The following is a 13,098-nucleotide window of genomic DNA, read 5'->3' as shown; positions in this document are numbered from 1 at the left end:
AAAGGTATTCAGTGGATAACATAAATGAAAACTAAACATAAATAGTTCAGAGGAATTGAAAATTAAATAACAGAAACAAACAAACAGTTTTATACTCAGGCTACCAGTCTCAGATTCTCACAACACATTTCACATCCATCATTACACAAAGATAGGTCAAAAACTAAGATGTGCCAAGGATATCAGATAGCTACAACAGAATATAAACAGTTTAAATGAACAGGTAAATAATGGGAAATGGAGCATAATATGGGAAAGTACAAATTTGTCCATTTTTGCAGGAAGAATAAGAGAAGTAATTACTGAATGTGTTAAGTCTGCAGAACCCAGATGCAGAAGGTCTATTGCATGAATGGCAAAATGTCTGCATGCAGGTGTAGGGAAGTCAGTGTCTATTAAAGTCGTAGTTTAATTTGTTAGTTACTGTGTGTTGTTTAAGCAAGTGATAACTTAGCATCTGTTTAGTTGTAGTAAATTTAGGGTACATACACACCACACGACTGGCCGAGCTTGTAATCATACCTTTTTGAGAATGTGTTCAGCTTCTACTACACTTCGCTTCATGTCACAGAATCAGACCTTGTAGTCTTTCCAGGTTGAATGAGCAAGCCCACATGATTTTTTTGCCTGGTCTTTTCACACTAGTTGTCACAATACATTAATATTTTATACATACACTGTGATTTTAAGTATGAATGACTTCACAATTTTCTGCATTCGTTTTAAATTGTTTAGTTTTAGGGTCATGTGCAACTTTACTACTGAAACACTTATTCAGTAAAAAATAGGCAACTTCCAAGGACAAACATCCACTAGTAAAAACAAACTGCCTTCTAAAAATGAAGTTATCAATAAGGTGTTTGACCTAAAGAGAAATTCTGATTAATTGAGAAAATTAAGCAATAAGCGCAGAGTATCAATCATAAAACATGACAACATTTTCCTATTTTGAACTAATATGTAAAGAAGATATTAGTGTGAAGTTATAAAAGTTATAGAAACATTAAAGAGCACAGTTTCATGAATAACTATCATCTTAGGAAAGTAATCGGGAGACAGTAGGAAGTGAATGAGATTGTGAGTGAGGTTCTTGTGGCTTCGTGTTTCATGTCCCTACCACAGAGTTCAAATCTCACCTGCTCTCAAGGCAGGTAATATCTTCTCTCATCAGGTTAATTGAAAAAAATAACTAAAAAGCATGATTGGGGATTGTTTGGTACAATCATAGCGTTTCTATTTCTGGGTTAGAAGGTTTGTGTTATAAAGACCATCTTTTAAACAGAAGCTCCTAAGGTGGAGAGGTGTTGGAGTAGGATATTGTGGCACAATCGCAGAGTCCTTGTCTTTCAGCCAGAAAGCTTGGGTTCAAATTCTGTCTGCTCCAGAAGGTATGTAATAATATCTCTGAACAGGTAGATTAGAAAGTATTAATTAAAAATGTTAAAAAATCTATTTTTTTTCTTTCAATAAAAATACCTATTAAAAAAATAAAAAAAGTATTAATAACTGGTAAGGCCTGGTTCTCAGTCGTTTGCTTCATAAAAAGGAAGATGGACGACAGAAGAACTTCAATCAACAGAACTGACCAACAGCACTGTGTTCACTTAACACCTGTCACAAACTCGTATCCCAATTCGGATAATCTGCAATCTACCACTTTAAGTATCAATTCTTTTGTATACATTTTGATAAATTTAAATTCTGCAAAACTTGTGAAAACATACTTACACCGGAGGTGAGTTTTATAATTAATCAGGACTAGTAAACAATTGGATTGACTCTCGTAACTAAGTTGATCCACGCTGTACATTTCTATGACTCTACGATTCTAATTATAGTAAACAGTAAAGACTTGCACTGGTACAACAAGTAATTGAGAAAGCTAACAAACTTACTGTTGGGAAATATGTTAAACAATTTTATCAGTTGCTACAAGAGGAATTGAACACCACAGGAGAGAGGTTATGCTTCAATTATACAGGGATTTAGTGGAGACTGAATCTACAGAACTATGATCAATAACAGTCACTATTTAAGGATGCATTTACATTGTAGGCAGTGCAGTGAAGGTTTCCTGGATTAATAGCTGTAATGAGTAGAATATTTTATAAGGAAAGGTTAGACAAGCTAATCCTGCAATCTGTTGGAGTTTAGAAGAGTAAGAGGCAATTTGATTGAAACATAAATTCTTCAGAGGTCTTGACAGGTGGACGTGAAAAGGATGTATCCTACTGAAAATCTAGAACTAGGAGTCATCATTTATAAATAAGCAGTTGTTCATTTATGATAAGATTTGGTGTTTTATTTTCTCTCGGACTCTTGAGTTTTTGAATCTCTCACAACATGCAATGAAAGCAAAACTTTGAATACGTTTTAGCCAGACATAGAAAGATTCCTACTTAGCAAAGGAGTAAAAAAAATGACTGATAATTGTTAGGAATGTGGAGGATTCAGATCAGTCACACTCTTATTGAGTGTTGGGGCAGGCTCAGGGTTTTGTTTTGTAGTGGGGGAGCAAACGGCCCACTCACGCTCCTAAATGACACGTTCTAATGTTCGCATGGTACCCATATGATTCAAAGGCTGTAAGTCACATACTAATAGTTCTAAGGGAGCTTCACATATACACATTTACTGATACTGGCAGAATTCTGCCAGTAAGGTTATAACATTTGAGTATTAAAGAACCCTTTCCCAAAATATGACTCAGGTCAGTGTCATACATAACAGTTAGAGTGACACTTTATTCTGGGTACAACACATGCTGCATGACATAAAATACCAGTCGCTTTGAAACAATGTGAAACCACTGTTATTCTTTATTAAAGAATATTCCTCACTTATCTGTGCTTAAAGTAGCCAAATGGTTAGAGGTTGTGATTTATTTCTTTTAATTTTCCCAAAAGAAAAATCACAGTATTTCAACATCAGCATCCAATGTTACTTAAATCCCTTAAGAGCCAGTCTTGTCAGACATTTCTTAAAGTATAGAACTAGCTATTAATTAAACAATTAGCATTGGCGGTGGGTTTGATTAATTTGAGCAATGTTAATGCTGGACAAATTAATGATACTGGATAGTTGTTTAAATTACATTTTATGTACGTCACATTAATAAGAAACAAAGTTGATTTTCAATTTGAAATAAAGGAAGAGAGATTTTGTTGATTCTATTTTTATTCTTCGCTGCTGGGACAGAGTTGACAGGACAACAGTAGTGTTGCACTTGTGATAAAGAAAAACACTTGGCTCTAAGATCTCAGCTACAGCACAGCTTTCAAACTGCCCTGGGATGAAGGGTTCACATATCTAGGATAGCAATTCTTGTCCAGCATAAACCAAAACCAAAGCTAAGTAATTTTAACTCCAAGACTAAAGGTCATCCTGATCTACTTAACATTTTAGTTCGAGAGATTATGTACAAGTCTATTCCCATGATAATGTTTTGCAACTGAACCAAATATCAATATAAAATTGGCAAAACAAACTACAGTTTAATTCCAAATGACCCAAAAGACTTTCTTTCATTTAAAAAAAGCATTGATTGAGCCACCCTTAATGTGTTTCTATATAGTCAGTGACACAGACTAAGTGGCGATATGCACACAAAACAGAACTGGCATGACACTTGTGTTTCAAAAGTGTACAGAACTTCCAACACAAACTTACCTGGCACACTAGTGCAATTTAATTAATGGATTCTGTGGCAAATAACTTATTAGAAAACAGTGCTCCTTTAAAGTCACACCAAATCACTCTTTTGACAATCTAACTACCAGTGTGCTGCAGTTCATTTTCCAACAGCTTAATTTTTCATCATAGATCGATGTATAGGCATCATTATTATTAGATGTTATTCTCATATAAACAGTGCAATATTTATGACCAAACAAAGAACAGAGTAAAGCACAAACCTGTCGGGGAATTGGCAATGAAAACAAGTGGCAAGGTATTTTCAGATAAATTAATTATTCTTTCCAAATCAATTAACAATAGAAGCAGTAAATTTATTCACTTGTACTCACCAGTCGGTTTTCATCAAACACTTCAAACAGCAGCCTATGATTCTGGGGATTGACCTGCAATTTAAGTGATTTATATTAGTGCTGGATTCAATTAAACACTTAGCAACCACTCCATCCTGCTGTTTGGGGAACAGACAAATTCAAACATTGACACTTCTAGAAGAGTAGTTTGCACTGATATGTATTGGTGAATGTTTGTTTTCAAAATTCATGACTAAGAATACTTACCCTTTTTGGCTCCTCATGAGAACATTCTTCAATATAGTACCATTGAGTTAGCTTTCTCCCCATCATAAGTACATTGATAACGATACCAGTCACAGTGACCAGGATTTTGCAGTGGGTGGCAAAATTGTGCTAATTCATGCCCTCAAAGGAGGCTGTCCATATACAATCCCTTGAGATCTAGCCAACTCTGTGGCACAAACTTCAACTTTTCCAACGTCCATTTTGTTTTGGTGGCAACCATGAGGATCACTGGTGTGGAACAACAGTAAAGTCACTGAATAGACTAAATAACCAATCACGTTGAAGAATTTCCACAGGCAGAAAACCAAGAAGTAACTAATGGGTTTATGGTTCACCTTTTAAAATTTTACAGAAGGTCAAGTTAAGATTCTGATATGCAAAAGGAATCAAAAGCTAATCATCATTAGCAAACTTGAAGAAAATGATATTTTAAAAATTAGGGCAAAGGAAGTTGGGTTTACTGGTAATTATAACTTTATATCCTAATAAAAGATATTTGAAAAGTGGGATACAACTTTATACAGCATGAGAACGGGGGCACTGATGGATTGGACCATTGTTGGCATGGAGGTGCTGCAAAATGGTTAGCCGTCAACCTTATTTCTCAGAGCAGGGAAGGAGACCCAATTTGATCAGGATGTTGCAATGGGGGAATGCAAAAGGGATTGCAAATCTTCATAACGCCTTCTCTTTCCATGAAAGAGGTACAACACACAGACACACACATTCTTTTTGCCTAAGCATTTATATATGTAGCTTTTAACACGCTCAGTCTGTATTCTGGTTTCCAAGCTGCTGAATGCTAGATGAAAATGTTGGATTACTTGTTTCTTTTTAACAATTTTGAGGTTCTGTATTAACCAGCAATTATTTATTAAAATTCCCAGTAACATACAATTCAATATGGAAAAAAGTTGCAAATAAACTTTACAGCAAGAGTTTAAAAAAAGTGAACGGTCTCATCACATCACTCAATTCTAATTTATTTTCATCTGAAAGAACATAAGCAGCTCACCGTGTAGAGCAGTCAGGAAGAAGTGACAGTGAGCTCTGAATTTCCGCATTTAACGGTACATATTCTGATGCCAGAAGATACTGCCAGTAACACATAATAATGATAGCAAATGACAACAGTATCACCATCACTGTGCAGATGCAAAATACAGGCTAATCTATTGATTCAGTAGTTAACAGTAAGAACATTAGCTCATACGCGCTCTCATTCTTCATGCTCTGAGAAACAATCTCCTCCCAAAATAATCTGCCTTCCTCAGATGTTGTTGGACCCAAGGGAAAGTTGAGGAATTAAGAAAATTGTAATAAAGGAACCTGTGGATGAAGTCTTAATGAAATCACGTTTTCAGGGTTTTCCATTTGATTTTCACCACAGCCAAATGGCTGGGATCAGAATCTATGTTCAGTTGCCAAAGAGTCAGAAATCCTCTTTCCCCTCAGCTTGTGTAAGCTTTACTAGTGAGGGAAACCTGAGAGGATCATCACCACTACAGCATGGTTGCTAGGCACATTTCATCGATATTATTACAAACCACTGAGTCCATCCACAGAGGGCGAAGTGTATTTTGCATCTTGATTCTCCTTCAAGAATCTGCAGGTGTGCTCATTTTCACCAGTATTTTTGGCCCGCACTTCAAGACAGTCTGCTTCTTCTTACTCAATTCCCTGATATTCTCATCTCATCTCAACTGAGCTTCAAACCAGGGCAAGACTCGCACAGTCGATAGAAGGACCCTGGGGAGTGTTATAGAACAAAGAGTGCAGGTACACAGTTCTTTGAAAGTGAAGTCACAGGTAGAAAGGATGCTGAAGAAGGCTATCAGTATGCTTACTTTCAGTGAGAACACAGAGTGTAGGTGTTGGGGCGTCTTGTTACAGCTGTGCAAGATGTTGGTGAGGCCACATTTGAAGTACTGCATGCAGTTCTGAATATTCCCTCTATAGTAGGATAGCATTAGGCTAGAAAGAGTGCAGAAAATATTTACTAGGATGCTACCTGGACTGGAAGGTTTGAGTTGTGTTGTGATGCTGATTTACAGATAAAAATCAGCCAGAACACAAGGCTGCTTGTTAAAATGGTACCACGGACTCTTTCTACTTCATCTGTAAAGGTGAAGATAGATCAGACAGAGAATGGAGCCAGTCTAGAGAGGAACCTGGATCCATGAATGAGAATTTGATAATACCATATTTTTCTGAATACTCTATAAAAGTGTAACGAAACATCTAAGGCACTTCACAGCAACATTATATAGCCAAGTACAACACTGATCCTGGGGAAAGTTTCACTGGCCATAACAAGGGGGCTAATAAAATTCGAGGGAGCTAGGTCAGATCAGCTCCTCAGTCAAATCCTGGCATTGGGGCATTCAACCCATGGCAGGACCATCTTTAAACAGGCATCCTATCACAAGGAGGACAGGACAAATTTCAATATTTAAATGGCTCACTAATGGCCATTTTAAAGAAGATTGATATATTGACAACTGGAAATAAAACAGGCTAAATACAGATGCCTTCACAGCTCTAGCTGTGGTGAAGAGGGGGCAGTGCAAGTTGGGAGAGAATCAAAACAGGGAGCCATTGGGCAGGGATGGCAGACCCCTTGGTCCTAGCAATTATGTCAAAGGATATTCCCCTTCTTCGCTCCCCTTTCTAAAAAGGTTTAATCAGCCCACCTCATCCAAGGGCCCTGCATGCCTTAGTGGTGATCACGTCTCCTTAGTGGTGATGCTGCTGAGGCGCTACAGGTAAAATGGACTTGGAAGTCCTGTCACATTCTCCAATGCTTTTGAAAACCAGATTTAAGCCTTACACTGGGTGCTCAAATTCCAAGGTAAAGCTCTACCCACTAGGTCAGGTAACCAAAAGCATGGGCAAACAACTTAGGTTTGAAGGCATTAATTCAGGAGAGCAGGCAAAAAAGGGACAAGAGATGTCAGGAGCACATTCCAGAGCTTAGAACCCCAGAAAACTGAAGTCACAGCCCGGTGCTGCAGCAACTAAAACTGGAGATGCACAAGCAGCAGAATCGGATAAGCACAGATATCTCATACATGAAGAAGATTACAGAAACAAGAAGACATGAAAATACAGATGGAAAATAAGAACAAGAATGTTAAAATCACTAAAAAGTTGTGGGAGCCAGATTGACAAGGTAAGGTAACTAGTTTATTTCCTAATCCTTTTTTAATAGTAGTCACTTTGCGAGTTAGAATAGTGGGAACGGAGTTTAGGGCAGTGGAATGTTCCTCCTGCAGAATGTGGGAGGTAAGGGTCACCACTAGTGTCCCTGCTGACTCAGCGGGTTGTGAGTTCATGGAATGCCCTACCAGTAGCAGTGGTGAATTCTCCCTCTTTATGGTCATTTAAGCGGGCATTGGATAAGCATATGGAGGTTATTGGGCTAGTGTAGGTTAGGTAGACTTTGGTCGGCGCAACATCGAGGGCCGAAGGGCCTGTACTGCGCTGTATTTTTCTATGTTCTATGTTTTCTATGTTCTATGTTCTATGTTCTGACTACATCTGTGGGAAGTGCACCTCCTCGAAAACCGCATTTGGGAACTGGAGGTGGAGTTGGATGAACTTGGGATCATTCGGGAGGCAAAGCGGGTTATTGACAGGTCTTAGAGAGGTAGTCGCTCCCCAGATAAAAGAAAAAGACAGATGGGTGACAGTTAGGGGACAGAAAGGGAACCGGCAGACAGTGCAGGGATCCCCTGTGGCCATTACCCTCAACAATAAGGATACCATTTTGGATGCTGTTGGAGGGGATGACTTACCAGGGGAAAGCAGTGGGCCACCTGCTGCTCAGAAGGGATGGGGGAAAGAGGAGCAGAGTAGTAGTCATTGGGGACTCGATACTTAGGGGGACAAATAGGAGGTTCTGTGGGGATGAAAGAGACTCACGGTTGGTATGTTGCCTCCCGGATGCCAGGGTCCATGATGTCTCTGATCGTGTTTTTGGGATCCTTCGGGGGGAGGGAGAGCAGCTCCCAGTCGTGGTTCACACTAGCAAAACAACATAGGTCAGAGGAGAGATGGGGACTTGGGGCAGAAATTCAGGGAGCTAGGATGGAAGCTTAGAGCTACGACAATCAGAGTTGTTTTCTCTGGTTTGCTGCCCGTGCCCCGTGCTAGTGAGGTGAGGAATAGGGAGAGAAAGGAGTTGAACACGTGGCTACAGGGATGGTGCAGGAGGGAGGGTTTCAGGTTTTTGGATAATTGGAGCTCTTTCTGGGGTAGGTGGGACCTCTACAAGCAGGATGGTCTTCATCTAAACCAGAGGGGTACCAATATCCTGAGTGGGAAATTCGCTAAGGCTATTAAGGTGGATTTAAACTAATGCAGCAGGGGGATGGGAACCAAAATTGTAGGATAGGTACAGAAGAGGATGAGAGTAGGGAGTTCCAAAATCACGTATCTGACACTGGCAAGTGAGAACCTGGATTGAAGTGTGTGCACTTCAACATGAGGAGCATCCGAAATAAAGTGGGCGAACTGGCAGCATGGATTGGTACCTGGGACTTCGAGGTTGTGGCCAATACGGAGACATGGTTAGAGCAGGGACAGGAATGGCTGTTGCAGGTTCCAGGATTCAGATGTTTCAGTAAGAACAGAGAAGATGGTAAAAGAGGGGGAGGTGTGGCATTGCTGATCAGGGACAACATTACAGTTGTAGAAAGAATGTCTGGGGACTCATTAACTGAGGTAGGATGGGCTGAGGTTAGAAACAGGAAAGGAGAAGTCACCATGCTGGGAGTTTTCTATAGGCCTCCAAATAGTCCCAGAGATGTAGAGGAAAGGATAGCAAAGATGATTCTCAATAGGAGTGAGAGAGGCAGGGTAGTTGTCATGGGGAACTTCAACTTTCCAAATATTGACTGGGATCACTACAATGAGTACTATAGATGGATCAGTTTTGCATCTAGACTAGAAGAGATTGAGGTTTACAAGGAAGAGGGATTAGAAATACTGCAGAGTATGAAAATAGACAAGTCCCCTGGGCCGGATGGGATCTATCCTAGGATCCTCTGGGAGCAAGAGAAAAGATTGCCGAGCCTTTGGCATTGATCTTCAAATCAACATTGTCTACAGGAATAGTGCCTGAGGACTGGAGGATAGCAAATGTGGTTCCCTTGTTCAAAAGGGTAGGAGAGATAACCCTGGTAATTACAAACCAGTGAGTCTCACTTCAGTTGTTGGTAAAGTGTTGGAAAAGGTTATAAGAGATAGGATTTATAATCATCTAGAAAAGAATAATCTGATCAGGGACAGTCAGCACGGTTTTGTGAAGAGTAGGTCATGCCTAACAAATCTTGTTGACTTTTTTGACAAAGTGACCAAACAGGTCAATGAGAGTAAACCAGTTGATGTGGTGTACATGGATTTCAGAAAGGCATTCGATAAGGTCCCCCACAGTAGGCTATTATACAAAATGCGGAGGAATGGCATTGTGGGAGACATAGCAGTTTGGATCAGTAATTGGCTTGCTGAAAGAAAACAGAGGATTGTAGTTGATGGGACATGTTCATCTTGGTGTCCAGTTACTAGCAGCATATTGCAAGGGTCGGTGTTAGGTCCACTGCTGTTCGTCATTTTTATAAATGACCTGGATGAGGGCATGAGGGCTCAGAAGGGGGTGTTAGTAAATTTGCGGACGACACTAAGGTTGGTGGAATTGTGGATAGTGACAAAGGATGTAGTAGGTTGCAGAGAGACATAGATAGGATGTAGAGCTGGGCTGAGGAGTGGCAAATGGAGTTTAATGTGGACAAGTGTGAGGCAATACACATTGGATGGAGTAATCGGAATGCAAAGTACTGGGCTAATGGTAAGAATCTTGTGAGTGCAGATGAGCAGAGAGATCTTGGTGTCCATGTCCACAGATCCCTGAAAGTTGCCACCCAGATTGACAGGGTTGTTAAGAAGGCATACAGTGTTTTGGCCTTTATTAATAGAGGGACTGAGTTCCGGAACCAGGAGGTTATGCTGCAGCTGTACAAAGCTCTGGTATGACCACACTTGGAGTATTGTGTATAGTCCTGGTCACCGCATTATAAGGATGTGAAAGTTTTGGAAAGGGTGCAGAGGAGATTTATTAGGGTGTTGCCTGGTATGGAAGGAATGTCTTATGAGGAAAGGCTGAGGGCCTTGAGGCTGTTCTCATTAGAGAGAAGAAGGTTGAAAGGTGACTTAGAGACATACAAGATAAATAGAGGGTTAGATAAGGTGGACAGGGAGAGCCTTTTTCCAAGTATGGGAACGGCAAACACGAGGGGACACAACTTTAAAGTGAGGGGAGATAGATATAAGACAATGTCAGAGGTAGTTTCTTTACTTAGAGAGTTGTAAGGGTATGGAATGCTTTGCCTGCAACGGTAGTAGATTCGCCAAGTTTAAGTGCATTTAAGTCATCATTGGACAGGCATATGGACATACACGGAATAGTGTAGGTGGGATGGGCTTCAGATTAGTATGACAGGGCGGCACAACGTTGAGGGCCGAAGGTCCTGTACTGCGCTGTTATGTTCTATGTTCTAAAGGTGCTGGATCAGGAGATAAAGTAAGTCAGCGAGGAAATGGTGAGAGGATAGGCGAATAGAGCTTGCTAACCAAACTGGAAATAATTTTTAAGTTGAGGCACTGCCTAAAGAAAAGCCACATAATGTCAATGATAACGAGATGGAGAGTCTGAGAAAGAAGGAAGCATGCATCAGATGCAGCATATTAAAAACAGGGAAGTTCTTCAAAAGTATACAGATTGTAAGTCATTGCTGAAACAATAAGTTAAAAGGAGAAAATGGGGCCACAAAATATATTCGCTAGACAGGATTAAGGAAAACCCTAAGGCAGTTCAAAAGAATATCAAGAGTAAGAGGATTACCAGGGGAAGAGTGGAGTCTAATAGAAGCAAAGAGGCAACCTCTGCATAAAACCAGAGGATATGGATGAGGTCTTAACTGAATATTTCTCACTTGTGTTTAAGGATTTCAGTTGGGATGGTGAGGTTCCAAAGCGTTAAGATTAATGAGGTGGGGGCATTAACAGGTATAAATCCCCCAACTCTGATGGGATGTATCCCAAGCTGCTATGGGAGGCAAGAAAGGCGATTACTGCGGCCCTGGCAGAGATATTTAATACTTTGCTGGTGACAGGTGAAGTACCAGATGACTTGAGATAGCTAATGAGGTTCTTTTGTTCAATAAGAGCAGCATTTAATTGATGGACCAGTTAATTACAGGCTAGTTAGTCTGATGTCAGAGGTAGAGAAACTATTGGGAAAAATTCTGAAGGACTAGGGTGTAGGTTTGCTCGCTGAGCTGTCGGTTTGATATCCAGACGTTTCGTTACCTGGCTAGGTAACATCATCAGTGGCGACCCCCAAGTGAAGCGAAGCTGTTGTCCCCTGCTTTCTATTTATATCTTTCTCCTGGATGGGGTTCCTGGGGTTTGTGGTGATGTCATTTCCTGTTCGTTTTCTGAGGGGTTGATAGATGGCATCTAGATCTATACGTTTGTTTATGGCGATGTGGTTAGAGTACCAGGCGTCTGGGAATTCTCTGGCATGTCTTTGCTTAGCCTGTCCCAGGATAGATGTGTTGTCCCAATCGAAATGGTGTTTTTTTTTCATCCGTGTGTAGGGTTACAAGGGAGAGAGGGTCATGTCTTTTTGTGGCTAGCTGGTGTTCGTGTATCCTGGTGGCTAACTTTCTTCCTGTTTGCCCTACGTAGTGTTTGTGGCAGTCCTTGCATGGAATTTTGTAGATGATGTTGGTTTTGTCCATGGGATGTACTGGGCCTTTTAAGTTTGTTAGTTTTTGTTTGAGAGTGTTGGTGGGCTTGTGTGCTACTAGGATTCCGAGGGGTCTTCGTAGTCTGGCTGTCATTTCTGAAACTTCTTTGATGTATGGTAAGGTGGTTAAGGTTTCTGGCTGTGTTTGGTCTGCTTGTCGTGGTTTGTTCTTGAGGAATCTGCACACTATTATTTGAGTATCCGTTCTTCTTGAATACGTTGTATGGGTGGTTTTCCTCTGTTTTGCGTATTTTGTCTGTGCTGCAGTGTGTAGTGGCTCGTTGGAATAGTGTTCTGATACAGCTTTGTTTGTGTGTGTTGGGATGGTTGCTGGTGTAGTTAAGTATTTGGTCAGTGTTTGTCGGTTTTCTGTATATGCAGGTTTGTAGTTCTCCGTTGTCCTTTCTTTCGACTGTGACATCCAGGATTTTTGGTAATCCGTAGAATCGTGGGGTGTTGGTCCCATCGGGTTTCATTTTCTGGAATTCCATCTTGTTTAATTGTCCAGAATTGTGTAATTAAACAAGATGGAATTCCAGAAAATGAAACCCGACACGATTCTATGGACTACTAAAAATCCATAAACCAGGAGCCCCCCCTCAGACCCATAGTCTCACTACCTGGAACACCAACTTACAGACTGGCCAAAGAACTACACGCAAAACTGAAATACCTAGTTGAAGAGTCAGAGCACTCCAGCCACTCCACCCAGGAATTCCTAAAAATCATCAAAAACACTAAAATAGAGGAAGACAAAGCAATGATCTCATTCGACGTAACAGTACTTCAAGAAGGGCTCATGCCCGAAACGTCGATTCTCCTGCTCTTTGGATGCTGCCTGACCTGCTGCACTTTTCCAGCAACACATTTTCAGCTCTAAACACTAAACAGCCCATGGGATGCAAGGGAAGTTAGCACATTGGGTCCAAACTTGGCTTGCACACAGGAAGAAAAGGATGGTGGTCAAGGCATGTTACTGTGATTGGAAGCCTGTGACCAGATGTGTAGGACAGG

The 13,098-nt window shown here is 40.6% G+C and overlaps 1 protein-coding gene across 3 annotated transcripts in view; it reads right to left on the bottom strand.

The window, feature by feature from the left end:
* Positions 1 to 13,098, bottom strand: part of nedd4l (NEDD4 like E3 ubiquitin protein ligase) — a 464,330-nt gene that overhangs the window by 246,806 nt on the left and 204,426 nt on the right. For all 3 annotated transcript variants that reach the window (XM_060852432.1, XM_060852504.1, XM_060852582.1), the window contains one exon: positions 4,026 to 4,079. In XM_060852432.1, coding sequence (XP_060708415.1) covers positions 4,026 to 4,079 — 54 coding nt within the window. The remainder of the gene's footprint in view (positions 1 to 4,025; positions 4,080 to 13,098) is intronic.

This window comes from Hemiscyllium ocellatum, chromosome 1 (assembly GCF_020745735.1).
Source record: "Hemiscyllium ocellatum isolate sHemOce1 chromosome 1, sHemOce1.pat.X.cur, whole genome shotgun sequence".
Lineage (NCBI taxonomy): Eukaryota > Metazoa > Chordata > Chondrichthyes > Orectolobiformes > Hemiscylliidae > Hemiscyllium > Hemiscyllium ocellatum.
This window is presented reverse-complemented; position numbering and strand designations above follow the sequence as displayed.